A 20,593-nucleotide genomic window follows, 5' to 3' on the forward strand; every position below is an offset into this window, starting at 1 on the left:
ATTCCCACTCGGACCTCACTGCCCTCGGCCTCTTGCATTGTTCCACGGAAGTTCAGTGCAAGCTCGAGGAACAGAACCTCATCTTCCGATTAGGCACTTTACAACCTTGTGGACTCAACACAGAGTTCAACAATTTCAGATCATAACCTCGGCCCCTATCATATATATATTTTTTATCCACACTTATTGTTTGTGTCTCCTGTTCTTCTCTCCCACAGGGCAGCTTTCATTCTGCCAGCGCAATTCACACTCCATCTCGAGCCATCCTTTGTTTCTTAACCTGTCCCATTACCATCTCCTCTCGCCTTGAATATCTCTTAATGCCTCTTCACCTCTCCGGCCTTCTATCCTATCACAGACCTTCCCTTTTGTTCTTTCATTCCCTCCCCCATTTCCCAGCTCCTAAACTTGCTTAAAAATCTGTTCCATTTCCTGCTTTTTTCCAGTTCTGACGAAAGGTCATCGACCCGAAACGTTAACTCTGTTTCTCTCTTCACAGATACTGCCTGACCTGCTGAGTATCTCCAGCATTTTCTGTTTTTATTACAGAAGGCGGCCATTCGGCCCATCCAGTCTGCACCGGCTCCTTCGAAGAACAATCCAGTTAGTCCCACTCCCCCGCTCTTTCCCCATATCCCTGCAATTTTTTCTCCTTCCAGTATTTATCCAATTCCCTTTTGAAGGCTACTATTGAATCTGTATCCACCGCCCTATCAGGCAGCGCATTCCAAATCCTAACCACTCGCTCCGCAAAAAAGTTTTTCCTCATGTCGCCTCTGGTTCTTTTGCCAATCACTTTAAATCTGTGTGCGCTCATTATCAACCCTTTAGTCACTGGAAACAGTTTCTCTATCTAAATCTTTCATAATTTTAAACACCTCCATCAAATCTTCTCAACCTTCTCTGCTCTAAGGAGAACATCCCCAGCTTCCCTAGTCTATCCACATAACCATAACAACAGAAAATGCTGGAAATACTCAGCGGGTCAGGCAGCATCCGTGGAAAGAGAAAAAACAGAGTTAACGTTGGTGAAGGGTCACAGACCTGAAACATTTTTCTCTCTCCACGGATGCTGCCTGACCTGCTAAGTGTTTCCAGCATTTTCTGTATGTTATTTCAGATTTCCAGCACCTGCAGTATTTCGCTATTCTTCTTAGGCGGAACCAAGGATGACTTGCTTCCACATTAAAAATGAGTTTGCAGGTGGCTGATGAGTCCAATGCAGGACCTACAGTCTCTGTCACAGGTGGGGCAGACGGTGGTTGAAGGGGCGGGTGGGTGGGGTGCTTGCGTTGACGTGCGCTCCTTGCACTTGGCTCCCGGCGAAGAGACTCGAGGTGTTCGGCGCCTTCCCGGATGCTTCTCCTCCACTTTGTGTGGTCTTGGGCCAGGGATTCCCAGGTGTCGGTGGGGATGTTACACTTTTTCAAGGAGGCTTTGAGGGTGTCCTTGAAGCGTTTCCGCTGCCCACCTGGGGCTCTCTTGCCGTGCCGCAGCTCCGAGTAGAGCGCTTGTTTTGGGAGACTCGTATCGGGCACGCGGACAATGTGACCCGTCCATCGGAGCTGATCGAGCGCGGTCAAAGCTTCGATGCTGGGGATGTTGGCCTGAGCGAGAAACACTGACGTTGGTGCGCATATCCTGCCAATGGATTTGCAGGATCTTGCGGAGGCAGCGTTGGTGGTACCTCTCCAGTGCTTTGAGGTGCCTGCTGTACATGAATGGACCATTTGCTATTGCACGTAACTGTAATCCCTCATCCCGGGCACCATTCTAGTAAAACTTGCGCCCCCCACCCCCCGATAAAAAGTGTGTTTTTTTTTTTAAAGAGTGGAACAGCTCCTGCCTACGCTCTCGAAGCCCATCAAAGATTGACCGGCCGGGATGCAGAGTTGCGCACGCGCACGCTCAAGATGCATGGTTCTCTCGTGCTGTGGCTCGGGCCTGTGGCATTGCAGCGATCGTGCAGGCTGCAAAGAAACACACTAATTGCAGCTAACACCAGTATCGGAGCCACAGTTTCAAGGGGGACCCAACTCTCAAGCATTTTAGGAATTCCAGTGATTTCCCCAAAAAAAATTGCAGGTTTTTTTTTCCATGCTTGATCCCCACCCCAAGAGAACCGAAAATATTCCGAACATAACTATTAGTGCAGCATTATTAAAAGATCTTACTAGTTCAATGCTATCAATAGCAAATAAACCATCACGGCTTTAATTGACAGCACATGGGTAATCTGCCTTTAATTTCCTTTGTTGTGTGCAGCCCGCCCCTCCTCCACAAGTCTCTGCATTATATGCTGCTCAACAAGCTATATACGTGGCTGCAAAAAAAAAACCTAGCCCATCAGTTCAACACATTATTATATGGTTACATAAACCTCACCGACTGAAAAACATGCTAGAAATCACGTGGGCTGATGACTGAATAACAATTTATATCACCGCTAAAGCTTTGCGCACCGAGCTGCTGCCAGGGGGTGGGGGGGGCGCTTTTATTTTCCCCTCTCCTCTTCGCCCCTCCGAACAACACTGCAAGTGCCACAGGTTATGCAAGAGGACGCAAGTCTCAGTTCTCTCCCCACCGCCGCCCCCACCCACCTCAAATATTACATCGATCGCTTAAAAAAAAAGCGGATGTCCACACAGCCACAATAATAAATCACTACAGGCTGACATTTACGAGACTTTCTGCAGGATCTCCCCCCTCCTCAAGAGCTCTGCTCCCTGGAGAGGGTCATTTTTTTTTTTTTTTTGCAACACAGGCACGGAACATGTTCACTTGTAAATTATGTTTTTAAATTAATTTTTTTTTTTAAACTCTGCTGCGGTTTATGAAGTGGCCTGGAGCACTTGTAAACCTGGCTCGACGCCGCGCTGGAGTTGTACCTCGCTCAGTGCCCGGCCTAGCTGGCACGAGCCACAGGAGTGCCAGGCAATGACCATCTCCAACAAGCGAGAGTCTAACCACCGCCCCTTGGCCTTCAACGGCATTACCATCGCCAAATCCCCCACCATCAACATCTTGGGGGTCACCATTGACCAGAAACTTAACTGGACCAGCCACAAATACTGTGGCAACAAGAGCAGGTCAGAGACTGGGTATTCTGCGGCGAGTGTCTTACCTCCTGACTCCCCAAAGCCTTTCCACCATCTACAAGGCACAAGTCAGGAGCGTGATGGAATACTCTCCACTTGCCTGGATGAGTGCAGCTCCAACAACACTCAAGAAGCTCGACACCAGCCAGGACAAAGCAGCCCGCTTGATTGGCACCTCATCCACCACCTTAAACATTCACTCCCTCCACCACCGGCGTACCGTGGCTGCAGTGTGTGCCATCTACAAGATACACTGCAGCAACTCGCCAAGGCTTCTTTGGCAGCACCTCCCAAACCCACGACCTCTTCCACCTAGAAGGACAAGGGCAGCAGGCGTATGGGAAGGACAAGGGCAGCAGGCATATGGGAGCGCCACCACCTCCAAGTCACACACCATCCTGACTTGGAAGTATATTGGCCGATCCTTCATTGTCGCTGGGTCAAAATCCTGGAACTCCCTCCCTAACAGCACTGTGGGAGTACCTTCACCACACGGACTGCAGCGGTTCAAGGCGGCGGCTCACCACCTTCTTGAGGGGCAATTAGGGATGGGCAATAAATGCCGGCCTAGTCAGCGACACCCAGATCCCATAAACAAATTTTTAAAAAGCCAGCCACCCCGGAGCACGAGGGCTTCACGCTGCTGCGATCTGGACTCCGGATCAAGCCATGAATCAGGAATTGCGGCGGCGCTTTTGTGCTGCCGTGGATACCATTTCACAGGGAAGAAAGGCGGACAGCGGTGTTGAAAACTTAAATCAACAGCGATTCCTTAAAACTACTCCAGCAAACGGTCAGCTTGGCTCAGTTGGTAGCACTCTTGCCCGAGTCAAAAGGTCATGGGTTCAAGCCCCATTGCAGGACTTGAGCAGGTAACCCGACTGAAGTGTCAGTCAAGCGAATGCTGAAGATACCGTCTTTCAGATGAGATGTTAAACTGAGGCCAAATTCTCGGGTTGCGGGCATCGCTGGCAAGGCCGGCATTTGTTGCCCAGCCCTCGTTGCCCTGTGAAGGGAGCGGTGGGCTTTCTTAAACCGCTACAGTCCGTGCGGTGAAGGTGCTCACAATGCTGTTAGCTAGCGAGTTCCAGGATACTGACCCAGCAACGATAAAGGAATGGCGATACATGTCCAAGTCAGGATGGTGTGTGACTAGGAGGGGAACTTGGAGGTGGTGGTGTTCCCATGCGCCTGCTGCCCTTGTCCTTCTAGGTGGAAGAGGTCGTGGGTTTGGGAGGTGCTGCCGAAGAAGCCTTGGCGAGTTGCTGCAGTGCGTCTTGTAGATGGTATAAAATGCAGCCACGGTACGCCGGTGACAGAGGGGGTGGATGTTTAGGGTAGCTGATGGGGTGCTGATCAAGCGGACGGCTTTGTGCTGGTTGACGTTGAGCTTCTTGAGTGTTGTTGGAGCTGCACTCATCCAAGCAAGTGGAGAGTATTCCATCGAACTCCTGACTTGTGTCTTGTAGGTGGTGGAAAGGCTTTGGGGAGTCAAGAGAGGAGTCACTTGCTGCAGAATACCTAGCCTGAGCTGCTCTAGGAGCCACAGCATTTATGCGGCTGGTCCAGTTGAGTTTCTGGTCATTGGAGGTGTCCAGAATGTTGATGGTGGGGGGGCAGAGCAATTGCAATGCCATTAAATATCATGGGGAGGTGGTTATGCTCTCTCTTGTTGGAGATGGTCATTGTCTGGCACTTGCATTATTCGCCATTTACCAACCGAGGTCTTGATGCATGCAGGCATGAACTGCTTCCTTATCTGAGGAATTGCAAATGGGGCTGAGCATTGTGCAATGATCAGCAAACAGCCTCTTCCATCATTTCAGGGGGATGTAAAACCAAACCCAAACCCGTGACCTCCACCACCTAGAGGTACAAGGGCAGCAGGTGCATGGGGCACACACACCACACACACAACACACACCTTGGGCATGCATTGTCATTCCATTATCGGCACTGGGTCAACATCCTGGAGCCCGTTACCTAACAGCATTGTGAGAGCACCTTCACCACACGGACTGACCGCACAGCACTACAGGAAACTCTTCACTATCCGGCACCGACTGGACCGGGATGGTGCCGGTTGATTAAAAATTCCGGATGACGGAGAGGGTTATCTACCGAGGCTATTTTTAACAAAGAGTCAGACTCCTGTTATTGAGGTGTTCGGACTTCCGACAGCGTCAAGAAGCCGAGTAGTGGCAGTTTGGAGAACTACCCCCCCACTGACTGACTCGGCCACATTGCCGGTTATTGAGGTGTTGGTTTCGGAGTATGAATTTTGCCGGTTAATAAAGAATTCCGGATATATAGGTGCCGTTTAAACAAGAGTTTCCTGTATTTGAGGAGCAGAGGAGTTCTCCCAGTTCCGCCAGCCAACATTAAACCTTCAACCAACAATCGCTAAAAAAGATAAATTGGTCGTTTATGTCACTTCTTTTTGTGGAATCTTGCTGTGTGACTTGACTGCCATACGTTCCTACATAACAGTAGCTACACTTCAAAAGTTATTTCTTGGCTCTGGGACGTTTTATAGACGTGAAAGGCAGTAAATGCATGAAAAGTTCTTCCTTCCTAGCAAACTAAGATTCTGTATCCCAACACTTTTATTTCAATTTGAAATCCCTGTGCTGCCAATGTAAAACACATTGGATGTAAATGCTCGTTTTGTGGTTAGCAAAGGTTACTATAATGCAAATGGGAACACCACAAGTCCACGTGGCAGACACATGAACCAAACATGTGCACACTAAGCGAGTTCCACTGAAACCTGACGTTTTTAAAAAAAATACACCTTCCACTTTACATACTGGCACCGAAATAAAAAAGAGCACGTCAACAACGGATGGTTTATGCAAAATTAACCCCTCACATCACCGCCCGCCTCCTGCGACAGTCATCAGCGATGTGGCGAGGTTCATTTCACTTAACGACATGCACTGCCTTGTAATACATCCTGCATGCTGACACAAGCATTCAGATCATTACATCTTCAAACAATAGCATATCTGTAATAAAGAAAAAGACTTGCATTTCTATAGCGCCTTTCACGACCTCAGGACATCCCAAAGTGCTTTACAACCAATGAAGTACTTTTGAAGTAAAAACAGAAAATGCAGGAAATACTCAGCAGGTCAGGCAGCGTCTGTGGAGAGAGAAACAGAGTTAACGTTTCAGGTCTGGGACCCTTCGTCATCGACCTGAAACGTTAACTCTGTTTCTCTCTCCACAGATGCTGCCTGACCTGCTGAGTATTTCCAGCATTTTCTGTTTTTATTTCAGATTTCCAGCATCCGTAGTATTTTGTTTTGTATAAGTACTTTTGAAATGTAGTCACTGTTGTAATGTAGGAAACGCGGCAGATAATTTGTGCACAGCAAGCTCCCACAAACAGCAACGTGATAATGACCAGATAATCTGCTTGTGTGTGTTGGTTGAGGGATAAATATTGGCCAGGACGCCAGGGAGATATCCCCTTCTCTTCTTCAAAATAGTTATGGGATCCTTCATGTACAACCGAGAGGGAGGACGAGACCTCGGTTTAACGTCTCATCCGAAAGACGGCACCTCAGACAGTGCAGCACTCCCTCAGCACTGCACTGGAGTGTCAGCCGAGATTTTGTGCTCAAGTCTCTGAAGTGGGACTGGAACCCACGATCTTCTGATTCAGAGGCAGGAGTGCTACCCACTGAGACACGGCTGCCAGCATAGTCTAAGTCACTACAGTAGAGGGGTAGAGTAAAACCGACACCCACAAGGTACAGCACCGTATACAGCCTCAGTCACAACTTTATTCAGCGCGAATCTGAAGTGTTCCTATCTTCACATCTTCTACTTGCAATGAATCAAATATCATCAAGAAGGGACAGCGTCACAATTAGATTTGCCACTGGCAATGGCAGAGATCCAAAATATTTCAACTGTACCACTAACAACCTACCAAAACATTGTTAAAACAAAGTATGTTTTAAAAGCAGTGCAGAGATCCTCCTTCCTGATCCCAGCTGCTAATCCGAATGAGGGCAAGCTAGGGGAACGCCACCAGACCGATCTCTAGTTCTCACAGGCTCAGTGCGGTGGATCAACAAATGCAGTTAATGTTACTTCAGCTGCATTAAGAGCCGATTTAAACAAACTGGGTCAGTCACGGTATCTGAGCCTCACTGCCCCCACCCCCCCCCCCCCCCCCAAACAGCTCAATGCTGGGAAACAGGAAACAAACAAAATAAAAAATCATCCAGGACTCCTGCTCTTGATCACTGCCCCAGCGGAATGTGCACCTTGGCAGCGGGGAAGAGCACTGGGGTCGGATATGATGCCCTCCACAGTTGAGCAGCTGACCGACACGAGACCGTCTTGGCCCACACACGATTACGGCAAGTGATCTGCAGTCGTTCAGAGTCGGGCCTTTTCACCGTCTCCTAAACTTGGATGTATTCAATGAGATCACGGCTGATCTGTACCTCAACCCCCACTGACCCGCCTTTGACCCGTATCCCTCAATACCCTTCCCCAACAAAAAAAACATCTATCGACCTTCGTCTAGAACGCTTCATTATACAGTGTTAAGCATAGAAATCTGTTGAGTTTAGTCAAGGAACGTCACACTGTGTCAAATAATATGCCCGTCCTTATGGGGGTGGAGATAGTGAAGGTGCTGCCTGGGGTACTGTAACCCCGGCAAGAGGCAGCACCTTCAGCAGAGATGGGGAGAAAGGCATTTAAACACTTTTAAGCCATCCTTTAGGCCCGCCCATTAACGCTAAACTTCTCACGCCATCCTACCTCTTTGACAGTGTTCACTTGTCCAGCATCGGTGGTTAAACTGGTCATTAAACACGGTCTGGGCACAGCTGCTTTTCCCTTTCAAGGTGCCCGGGCACACATCGCCGCACTCTCGGTCGTCTTTATTGGACTTGATGTAATTGTCCTCCACCGAGTCGAGAATCTTGGACCAGTCAAGCGTGGACAGGTAGCAAAGCTCCGGGTTCTTCTCGATCCTCACAGCGCCCCGGGTGATGTTCACCAAGTTGTACAAGCCGATTTCTTTGAAGTGCAGCATCTCGAAGATGACCAGGGCGTAGTTGAAGAAGAGGCGCGTCCCGCGGATCACAGTCAGGTTCGGGAAGAGGTCTTTCAAGCTCTCCAGGCCATAGACGCGGAAGAGAAGCAGGTAATCCGTGATCATCGTGAGCTCCGGAAAGCTCAGACCACGGAAATCCTCGGGCTTGGTACCAAACATCAGCAGAATCTGCAGATTTCCTTCAATGACGGTGCAGTTCTGCAACTGTTGCAAGTGCGTGATGTTGTTTCGAATATCGATGCTTTGACAAACTAGAAGAGGAAAAGAGGGGAGAAAGTTAACGCTTATTACAGCACCGTGAAACGATTCACAGCAAAAGAAACAGTCGTTGGTTAACAGTTTTAAAAAAAATTAACAACTCGCATTAACTCTGCAAATTTCAAATCCATTCGAGAACTTTCAGGAAATGTTCCTATAGGTAGTTACTTGGGAATTAAGGGAATTGTAATTAAGGCGGCAAAGAGCTACCACAGCTAATACACGGCAGAGCCAGCTGGATGCGCCACTGGGCTTACTCCTGCTCCTGCGATACAAACACGTTGCTTGTGGTTAGAAGGATCATTACACACCTGGGCACACACAGACAGGAACACAAAAGGAGCTGGTCCAATGCAAAAACATTTTTTATAAATACAGTCAGATTCAACAACAGCAACAACTTGCGTTTATGTAGCACCTTTAACGTAGTAAAACATCCCAGGGCGCTTTCACAGGAGAGTTATGGAACAGAGTTCGACACCGAGCCATGCGAGGAGAGATTAGGGCAGAGCTTGGTCAAAGAGGTAACTTTAAGGAGCATCTTAAAGAAGGAGAGGTGGAGAGGTTTAGGGAGGGAATTCCAGAGCTTGGGGCCCAGGCAGCTGATGGCGCGACCACCAATGGCGGAGCGATGAAAATCAGGGATGCACACGAGGCCAGAATTGGAGGAGCGCTGAGATCTCGGGGGAGGGGGTTGCGGGGCTGGAAGAGGTGACAGATATAGGGAGGGGCGAGGCCATGGAGGAATTTGAAAGCAAGGCTGAGAATTTTAAGATTGCGGCATTGCCGGACCGGGAGCCAATGAAGGTCGGCGAGCGCAAGGGGTGATGGCTGAATGGGACTCGGTACGAGTTAGGGCACGGGCAGAGTTTTGGATAAGCTCAAGTTTACCGAATGGGCAAGGGGGGAGGCTGGCCAGGAGAGCATTGGAATAGTGGAGTCCAGGAGTAACAACGGCATCGATGAACTTCAGAATTACAAACACTCCAGGATCATTTGTTTGCACGCTCCACCATGGCGGCAGAGTGTTCCGCTGTTTTAATCCAATCCCTTTGCTACTTCTCGCCCCGCTCGAAAAGCTTCCTCAAAATCCATGTTTGCGCCAGTGCTTTTAGTCTTTCTCCAGGTGGGCAGAGGAAACGCTTCAAGGACACCCTCAAAGCCTCCTTGAAAAAGTGCAACATCCCCACCGACACCTGGGAATCCCTGGCCCCAGACCGCACAAAGTGGAGGAGAAGCATCAGGGAAGGCGCCGAACACAGAGTCTCTTCACTGGGAGCAAGCGCACGTCAACCCAAGCACCCCACCCACCCGCCCCTTCAACCACCGTCTGCCCCACCTGTGACAGAGACGGTAGGTCCCGCATTGGGCTCATCGGTCACCTGCGAACTCATTTTTAATGTGGAAGCAAGTCATCCTCGGTTCCGAGGGACTGCGTAAAAGAGAGGCATTAACTAAACATAGAAGATAGGAGCAGGAGTCGGCCATTCGGCCCCTCGAGCCTGCTCCGCCATTCAATGCGATCATGGCTGATCATCCGATTTCAGTACCCGGTCCCTGCTTTCTCCCCATACCCCTTGATCCCTTTAGCCTTAAGAAATATATCCAACTCCTTCTTGAATATATTTAACGAATTGGCCTCAACTGCCTTGTGTGGTAGAGAATTCCACAGGTTCACCACTCTCTGGGTGAAGAAATTCCTCCTCATTTCTGTCCTAAATGGCCTTCCCCTTATCCTTAGACTGTGACCCCTGGTTCTGGACTCCCCAACCATCGGGAACATCCTTCCTGCATCTAGTCTGTCCAGTCCTGTCAGAATTTTATAAGTTTCAATAAGATCCCCTCTCATTCTTCTAAACTCCAGCGAGTACAAGCCCAATCGACCCAATCTCTCCTCATACGTCATTCCTGCCATCCCAGGTATCAGCCTGGTGAATCTTCGCTGCACTCCCTCCATGGCAAGAACATCCTTCCTCAGATAAGGCGACCAAAACTGCACACAATACTCAAGGAGTGGTCTCACCAAGGCCCTATACAACTGCAGCAAGACATCCTTGTTCCTGTACTCGAATCCTCTCGCTACGAAGGCCAACATACTATTTGCCTTCTTAACCGCCTGCTGCACCCGCATGCTTACCTTCAGCGACTGGTGCACAAGGACACCCAGGTCTCGTTGCACTTCCCCTTCTCCCAATCTATTGCCATTCAGATAATAATCTGCCTTCCTGTTTTTGCCACCAAAGTGGATAACCTCACATTTATCTACGTTGTACTGCATCTGCCATGTTTTTGCCCAATCACCCAACCTGTCCAAATCATCCTGGAGTTTCTCGGCATCCTCCTCACAGCACACACTCCCACCCAGCTTTGTGTCGTCTGCAAATTTGGAGATATTACATCTAGTTAAACTAACTTGGGAGTGCTAAGCCACGCAATGCCAAACCGAAGGAGTGTGACGCTGCCTCCTTGAATGAAGTGCACACACTGTTGCTCCCCCTCCAGAGTCGGGTCTAGAAACTGTCTCACGACATCATTAAAGCTGCAGAATATTTACATCAACCACAGCTCCTCAGTGCTTGTTGGGGATGGGGGTTGGGGGGGGGGGGGGGGCGGGGGGGGGGAGAACGTCAGGTGGGGATTAGATTATATTTTTAAGAAGTTACATCAACCGGATTTAAAGCTTCCTTTCTCCCATGTGCCACAGATTCTAACCTGTCAACTGCAGAAAATCTCTCAGCTTTCAAGATCTGCACTCGATTTTCACTTAACATCTGTTGAACGTATTTCCTGTAAATCCCCAACAATATTAAAGGGTGGAGTTAAAAAGTAGATGGAGCCAGAAAAAAATCAAATCAGGGTAATCCTCCAGTAACCTACAAAATAAAATTGTAACCGCAAGTAGGCATAGGAACGGGAGGAGGACAATTAGCCCCTCGAGACTGTTAGGCAGATGGAGTTAGTTCTGGAGAAGTGAAAATAATTGTCATCGAGTGCTGAATCACGATCAACGTTCCCTCTAAGCTGCGCGGTCACGTAGCTGTCTACCACTCCCGTGCAACCCAGGACCTGCTTTTCCCCCATGTGAAATTTTACACGTTTAAACCCCCCCAACCCCCAAAAAAAATTAGGGGGAAACACTGGTCATGAAGCTCATGCTATCATCGCGAGTGCGGGGAATGTTGAACGGACCAGCTGGTCTCATCCTGCCCGCCAATTTCGTATGCTCGTATCAAAGATCCCGCGGCATATTTGAAGAAGAGCAGGAGTTCTCCAGTGTCTTGTCCAACATTCCTGCTTCAACCAGCTCAATCAAAAAAAAAACAGATTAACGAGTCGCCGATCTCATGGCTAAGTCTGGCATCTTGTTTTAAAATGATTAGCTGCTGCATTTGCCGATCGAATAAGTCACTGAAGTTCAAAAGTAACGCAAATACCATTTATTAAGTCAATCAAAAACCAGGATGGCGATGATTAACATGCTTGTGTCACAGATATGTTCAGGTCAGCCAAACAGATCTACGTGCGTCAAAGTAAGCCGCAGATGCCAATTGATAAGTGATCTCATCAACAGCTCAGAGAGCTGAGACAGGCTCAGACGAGTAAATTTGTCTCCGTATGTGTTACATTTTTAATTTGTTTACTCAAGGATTACACTGACATGGTTCAGCAGACCCATCCATCTTTTAATCCATCCTTCAAAATCATTAGAGAGATTTACAAGAAATAAGCTCAACAGATACACGAGAGAGTAGAAACCGGGCACTGATTTTGGGAACAGAGGGAGGATTGTCAGTTGTTGAGAAAAGTGAAAAGCTGTGGCACAGGTGGAAGTTCGAGCAGAGCAAGGGAGAAACCGAGAGTGAAACTCCAAAACTAGCTCAAGTTACTTTTTTTCCCCTTCATTTTAGCCTGATTTTGTCACCACCTAATACACACACACACACAAACATGCCCCACCCATAACCACTGATTTCTTTCTATCCTGCTCCCTAAGCCAAGCAATGTTGAGCCCAATTCACAGAAATCCCACAGTGCAGATAGAGGCCATTTCGGCCCATCGAGCCTGCACCGACACATATCCCACCCGATCCCCGTAACCCCTACACCAACACATATCCCACCCTATCCCCGTAACCCCTACACCAACACATATCCCACCTGATCCCCGTAACCCCACGTATTTAATCCCCCTAACACTAAGGGTCAATTTATCATAGCCAATCAAACTAACCCGCACATCTTTGGACTGTGGGAGGAAACCGGAGCACCCGGAGTAAACCCATGCAAACACGGGGAGAATGTGCAAACTCCACACAGACAGTCGCCCGAGGCCGGATTCGAACCCGGGTCCCTGGCGCTGTGAGGCAACAGTGCTAACCACTATGCCACCGTGCTGCCAATTGTACCAACCCAGCTCCAGATCAAAGAACGAAAGAACTTAAGAACATAAGAAATAGGAGCAGGAGTAGGCCAATCGGCCCCTCGAGCCTGCTACGCCATTCAATAAGATCATGGCTGATCTGATCCTAACCGCCAATCCACTATCACAGAACCATCTCCTGAATCTAACAGAATTAGACACACGAAATAGGAGCAGGATCAGGCTACACGGCCCCTGGGCCCGCTCCGCTACCCACAGGGCCATGTCCGATCCGAACCTAGACTCGTATCCAAATTCCCGCCCGCTCCCCGTAACCCTTAATTCCCTTTACTTCTAGGAAACTGTCTATTTCTGTTTTAAATTTATGTAATGATGTAGCTTCTACAGCTTTTTGGGGCAGCATATTAGATTTGCATTTATACGGCACCTTTCACGTCCCAAGGCGCTTTACAGCAACAAAGTATTTTTTGAAGCATAGTCACTGTTGTATGGTAGGAAACGTGGCAGCCAATCTGCACACAGCAAGCTCCCACAAACAGCAAAGTGATAATGACCAGAGAATCTGTTTTCCAGCGACGTTGGTCGAGGGATTAATATTGACCAGGACACCGGGGAGAACTCCCCCTGCTCTTCTTCGAAATAGTGGCTGTGGGATCTTTTACATCCACCCGAGGGAGCAGACGGGGCCTCAGTTTAGCGTCTCACCCGAAAGACAGCACCTCCTGACGGTGCGGCACTCCCTCGGGACGGCACTGGGGGCGTCAGCCTAGATTTTTGCGCTCAAGTCTCTGGAGTGGGACTTGAACACACAACCTTCTGACGCAAGAGGCGAGAGTGCTGCCCACTGAGCCACGACTGAGATCAGCACAGTGCAGGGGGACTTGTCCAGTCGTGTTTGGGGGGGGGGGGGGGGGGGGGGAAAGAGGGAGACACTACTTTTGAGGTCAGGGCTGCCGTAGGGGCAGAGCAGAAGGAGCTATCCCCTAAAATCTTAACCAGGCTATGCCTGACCGGAAAACATCTGATACCGACACAAGTGTACTAAAAATGGAAAATGTTCCGTCACTCAGCACCAACACTTCCTTAATAAGCACAAAGTTCACATACAGCTCAATCATTGTTCTTCAAAATTAAACCTAACAGGCACGGTTAAAAATACAAGCGCGATCTAATTAAGTTGCGTATTTACTTTAGTTTCCAATGCATGAATTACACTTAGGATTAACTTCGCAAAAATGTGCTGCGTAACCATCAGTCAGACTTTGGCTCAGCTGCTTCTCAGCCACTCCAGCTTAGATAAAATCTCTCAGAATCTGCCAACGTAAAGCATTATCTTCAGGAGACACGTCAGGCTGCACTGACGAGGCATTTCAACTTTAGTTTCTACTTTCAGAACCATGGTGATGTACAGTGTAAATAAAAGTGAATTACTCACTGGATATACAGAGAGTGTGTGTCTGTGTCTGTGTGTGTCAGACATTTGATCTGTTCGAAAGGACAGAAAGTAAGGCGCATTAATAACTGGCTGGATCACCACAGGGAGGTGTTCTCATTAATTGGTACGACGCAATGTTTCCGATATCTAATAAAGGTATAACGAAAGGCCTGTATGTTAATGAATATTTGAAAACAAGTGCTCAGAGTGATTAAGGGGCATAGTCACGTTGGGAGTTCTGCAGGTCAGGCTCAATATATAAAAAGACAGACAGACTTGCATTTATATAGCACCTTTCACGACCACCGGACGTCTCAAAGCGCTTTACAGCCAATGAAGTACTTTTTGAAGTGTAGTCACTGTTGTAATGTAGGGAAACGCAGCAGCCAATTTGCGCACAGCAAGCTCCCACAAACAACAATGTGATAATGGCCAAATTATCTGTTTGTGTGATGTTGGTTGAGGGAAAAATGTTGGCCCCAGGACACCGGGGAGAACTTCCCTGCTCTTCTTCAAAATAGTGCCGGGGGATCTTTTACATCCACCCGAGAGAGCAGACGGGGCCTCGGTTTAACGTCTCATCCAAAAGACGGCACCTCCGACAGTGCGGCACTCCCTCAGCACTGCACTGGGAGTGTCAGCCTAGAATTTGGTGCTCAAGTTTCTGGAGTGGGACTTGAACCCACAACCTTGTGACTTAGAGGCGAGGGTGCTGCCCACTGAGCTGTGCAGACCAGGGAGATTTCAGGTTTGAGCTTTGGTCAGTGCTTGGTAATGACCAGACAATCTGTTTTTGTTATGTTGGTTGAGGGATAAATATTGGCCCAGGACACCGGGGCTAACTCCCCTGCTCTTTTTCGAAATAGTGCCATGGGATCTTTTACGTCCACCTGAGAGAGCAGACGGGGCCTCGGTTTGGTTTAACGTCTCATCCGAAAGACGGTACCTCAGACAGTGCAGCACTCCCTCAGCACTGCACTGGAGTATCAGCCTAGCTTTATGTGCTCAAGTCCCTGGAGTGGGACTTGAACCCACAACCTTCTGGCTCAGAGGCGAGTCACAGCTGACACATATTGACATATGCGTGCAATATGATTGTTTCCTCCAAGCAGCGTTCTCAGGAATATAATGCTTTTTTTTTTTTAAAAGTACATGTGCAAAGCAACACAATTAAGATTATAAACTGGAGGAGTTGAATTTAAATAAATAATTCCAAGCTAGTTTGCATTTATATAACGCTTCATCACGTCACAAAGCACTTCACGTACCACAAATTACTTTGAAGTGCAGCAAATCTTCTAGAATCATAGAAGCTTACGGCACAGAAGGAGGCCATTCAGCCCATCGTGTCTGCCCAACCTAATCCCACTGTCCAGCTCTTGGTCCGTAGCCCTGTAGGTTACGGCACTTCAATGGCATATCCAAGTACTTTTTAAATGCGGTGAGGGTTTCTGCCTCTCCCACCCTTTCAGGCTGTGAGTTCCAGATCCCCACCACCCTCTGGGTGAAAAAAGTTCTCAACTCCCCTCTAATCCTTCTACCAATTACTTTAAATCTATGTCCCCTGGTTATTGACCTCTCTGCTAAGGGAAATAGGTCCTTCCTAGCCACTCTATTTATGGCCCTTCATAATTTTATACACCTCAATCAAATCCCCCCTCAGCCTCCTCTGTTCCAAAGACAACTCCAGCCTATCCAATCTTTCCTCATAGCTAAAATTCTCATAAATCTCCTCTGTACCCTCTCTAGTACAATCACATCTTTCCTGTAATGTGATGACCAGAACTGCACGCGGTACTCTAGCTGTGGCCTTCTCAGGGTAACTAGAGATGGGCAATGAAACAATGCCCACATCCCAAGAACAAAAAATAAAATTCTACATAGTTCTGTACTAGTGAAAGGGGGGGGGGGGGGGGAAAAAAAAGAGTTGCTGAAAGTTCAAAATAAACTTGAAATGCCAAGTCAGTCCACCCTGTACCATCTGCAACAGGTGAGAACACAATTAAAAAAGGACACATGGTGCTTTGTCAACAATCGCATTTGTTTGTCGCAATGAAAAACAAACAGCTTTATTTGCTTTCACTGTACATCCTGGATTAACTTGGCACTCGGCAGCTTCAGCACAGCGAGCAAGCTGGCAAGTAGCCTTGCACCTGGTCACCACCAGTGCACCTCCTTTTGGCACGGACTCGGTACATAATCACAGGCAAGCACATGAAGATTTTTGCTTGAAAAGAATGCGCTTCCCACAACCAAGACCTCTGAACCCAAACATTAGGTTTCTCCATGTTGCCTACATTACAATATCGATGCTCTTTGTTGTTGCGTTTCCCCCCTCCCCCCATGTTTCCTACATTACAACAGTGACTACACTTCAAAAGTACTTCATTGGCTGTAAAGCGCTTTGCGACGTACAGAGGTCGTGAAAGGCGCTAAAGAAATGCAAGTTCTTTCTTTAATGTTCCACCGCGTGGCAGAGTTCTGAATTAGCGGATCTCATCTGGGATAGCAGTAGAAGTGATGCATTTGGCCCGAGTGGCGCTGGGCTAGAGGAGGACCAGAAAGAGGGGGGGGGGGGGGGGGGGTGGAAATCAGGAAGGCGGTCCCATCCCACAACCCTCGGCTGGAGAATGCGAATGGGTGGATTTCAAAATGCTGGGATCGGCCTCCCCCCTGCCAAACATTCCATCGACGCTCACGGTCTAGTATAACACACGGAAAACTGCCCACGTGGACAGAGTACGGCAAGGCTCCCGGCTGCCCGCGGAACTTTATCACAGCAAAATAGAAAGGACGAACTTGCATTTCTATAGCGCCTTTCACAGCCTCAGGACGCCCAAATGTGCTTTACAGCCAATTAAGTACTTTTTGAAGTGTAGTCACTGTTGTAATGTAGAAAATGTGGCAGTCAATTTGCGCACAGCAAGCTCCCACATATGACACTGAGATAATGACCAGATAATCTGTTTTAATGATGTTGGTTGAGGGATAAATATTGGCCCCAGGAAATAGAAACATAGATATAGAAACATAGGAGATAGGAGCAGGAGTAGGCCATTCGGCCCCTCGAGCCTGCTCCACCATTCAATGCGATCATGGCGGATCATCCAAATTCAGTACCCGGTCCCTGCTTTCTCCCCATATCCCTTGATCCCCTTAGCCTTAAGAAATATATCTAATTCCTTCTTGAATATATTTAATGAATTGGCCTCAACTGCCTTGTGTGGTAGAGAATTCCACAGGTTCACCACTCTCTGGGTGAAGAAATTCCTCCTTATCTCAGTCCTAAATGGCTTACCCCTTATCCTTAGACTGTGACCCCTGGTTCTGGACTCCCCCGCCATCGGGAACAGCCTCCCTGCATCTAGTCTGTCTGGTCCTGTTAGAATTTTAGGACACCGGGGATAACTCCCCTGCTCTTCTTGGGAGTAGTGCTGTGGGATCTTTTACGTCCACCCGAGGGGGCAGATGGGGCCTCTATTTAACGCCTCATCCGCCCGCCTCCAACAGCATAGATTATGCATCAAGTTAAGAGATGACAAAGGCATGCGTGAGGATTTCAGCAGCAGACGGGCTGGTTAAGGGCAGAGGCAGATGATCGTATGGAGGCGGAAATAGTTTTTCTTTGTAATGCAGAGGATGTGGGGTCAGAAGATCAGCTGGGGTTACAATTGAGACACTGCAATTGAACAGAGTGCACCTGAGCTAAGGAGGGGGGGGGGGCGGGGCGGGGCGGGGAGACCCCGATTATTACTAGTCGACCTCCCATGACATTGTACATGGGGAGTTGAGACCAAGTTTAATCTTCCAAGTAACAACAATTTGTATTTATATAGCGCATTTAACATAGCAAAACGTCCCAAGACGCCGCACAGGAGTATTTTAAGACAACAAATTTGACACCAATCCACATAAGGATAAATTAGGGCAGGTGACCAAAAGCTTGGTCAAAGAAGTAGGTTTTAAGGAGCGCCTTAAAAAGGAGAGGTAGAGGGGTTTAGGCAGGGAATTCCAGAGCTTAGGGCCCAGGCAACAGAAGGCACGGCCACCAAAGGTTGAGCGATTATAATCAGGGATGCTCAAGGGGGCAGAATTAGAGATAATTACAAAAAAGGGCATAGAGGCACTGGAGAAGGTACAAAGACGATTCGCAAGGATGATACCAGAACTGAGGGGTCCCAACTATCGGGAAAGACTGAATAGGCTCTCTTCTCTAGAAAAGAGAAGGCTGAGGGGTGACCTAAGAGAGGTCTTTAAAATTATGAAGGGCTTTGGTAGGGTGGACGTGGAGAAAAATCCACTTGTCGGGGAGTCAAAACTAGGAGTCATAAACATAAGATAATCAGTAATAAATCCAATCGGGAATTCAGGAGAAACTTCCTTTACCCAGAGAGTGGTGAGAATGTGGAACTCGCTACCACAGGGAGTGGTTGAGGCCAATAGCACAGATGCATTTAAGGGGAAGCTGGATAAAGACACGAGGGAGAAGGGAATAGAAGGATATGCTGATGGGGTGAGATGAAGTAGGGTGGGAGGAGGCTGGTGTGGAGCACAAACTGGGCCGAACGGCCTGTTTCTGTGCCGTAAACACTATGGCCCAGTAATTCGGGTCCCAACGCGCGAGTACGCACGGGGTACCCACGCGTGGACCCGATGGAAGTGCCGGTTTCTTGCATGCACAGCGCATGCGCGGGAAAACGGCACTTCCGGTCCCCTGAAAGCAGGGGTTAAGAGGTGAAATGCGTGCGACGTATGAGTCTGCGCGTGCGCGGTGAACTTCCTTTTTTTTTCCAGGTTTGCCCGTGCATGAAGGCCTCCACTTTTTACACTTTAAAAAAGCAGACGTAAGGACTTCATTTTAAAAGGTAAGTGGTCAATTTATTAAAATTAGAACATTTTTTCCACAGGTTTATTATTTTTAAATACTTTACAGTAAGGTAAGTGTATTTTTAGCTCCATTTTTTATAAAATTATTTTTTTCAAAAATATATATTGTTTAAAATGGTTATTTAATGTTATTTACAGTTGATTTAAATAGTGTGATTTTTTAAAAAATTTATTTTAAGGTTAAGTACTGTTTTGGGCGCCCGGAGTTTTCACGAGTTTGACAGGTCTTATGTCAAACTCATGAATGGGCTTTTCCCTCCTTCGATTGGTTGCCCGGTGCTCACGTGATCCCAGCCGACGCATCGCACTAACTACGCCGCTGGGTCACACAAGCACAGCGCGCCGGGAGCTGGAGCGGGCCACAGACAGGAAATCCACGCTGGCCCAGGCCTCAACTGTCGGCGCGCTAGGTAAGTGTAGGTCGGGGGCTTGCACCCGCGGGAAGCCCCCGACACCAATTTCCGGGCCAATGTAATTTTATGAAGTGGGGTTAGAGGACAGTGGATAACTAGATCAGGAAACGCATTATAAAGCCATATAGTCTCCCTTTACTTTTATATTTGCATTATAAATTCTTATGTCCACATTTATAATGGAAACTTGTCACGTTGTAATTACAACCCGTCATGAACGGTGGAACTGCAGCAATTTCACTGGAAGGACAGTGTAATTACAGCGTGACATGTTGACATAGACAGTTTCCATTATAAATGTGGACACAGGAATATATAGTGGTTAAAAAGTTGACAGGAGTTTTTAAACTGTATTAACAGACAGATACTTCAGCTTGAATTATGAAGAGGAGGAAATGCGCCCAGTTTAAGCACATATTTCTAGGAACGAACCAAAACAAGGCTAGCTGGCCATCTGCTAATCCACTCAGAGGGGTCAATCACTCAAAAATTGGGCTGTTACTTATAACTTTTTTTTTAAGTTCTGAACAAAAATTGAGTATTTTAAAACAGATTTGCAATCGAGAAATCTAATATTAGGTTAATGCAGACATAAATTTTTAATTGCTTACGAAATTTTAAATTCAACATCTGGATTATTCTACGTCAAACTCTGGCAGGAATTTTCCTTTTCTCCCATTTTCGCTGTTTAAAAAAAGTGATTATGGCTCCTTCCTGTTAATCCCAAAGGTACAAGGGCCTCTGAACTCTGACGGGGAACTTTTCCAAAGAAACAATCACCGCACTCCAGAAATAATTCATCACATGAAGTGCTTTGAGCGATTTATGAAATGCATAATAAAAGGTGCTATATAAATGCAAGACTTTATTGCCCCCCTTTCAATTAAGTTGTTGTTTAAGAATAAGAACATAAGAATTAGGAGCAGGAGTCGGCCATTCGGCCCCTCCATAATCACCATTCAATAAGATCATGGCTGATCATCGACCTCAACTCCACTTTCCTGCCCGATCTCCATATCCCTTGATTCCCCTAGAGTC

The 20,593-nt window shown here is 47.7% G+C and overlaps 1 protein-coding gene across 2 annotated transcripts in view; it reads right to left on the minus strand.

Moving 5' to 3' along the window:
- LOC147108036 (insulin receptor-like) overlaps positions 1-20,593 on the minus strand; it is a 257,698-nt gene that overhangs the window by 205,986 nt on the left and 31,119 nt on the right. For both annotated transcript variants that reach the window (XM_086004472.1, XM_086004471.1), the window contains exon 2: positions 7,884-8,432. In XM_086004472.1, the coding sequence (XP_085860598.1) occupies positions 7,884-8,432 (549 nt within the window). The remainder of the gene's footprint in view (positions 1-7,883; positions 8,433-20,593) is intronic.

The sequence above is a fragment of the Somniosus microcephalus genome, chromosome 13, assembly GCF_052327205.1.
Source record: "Somniosus microcephalus isolate GS21.2 chromosome 13, FLI_Smic_1.0, whole genome shotgun sequence".
In the NCBI taxonomy this organism is placed as follows: Eukaryota; Metazoa; Chordata; class Chondrichthyes; order Squaliformes; family Somniosidae; genus Somniosus; species Somniosus microcephalus.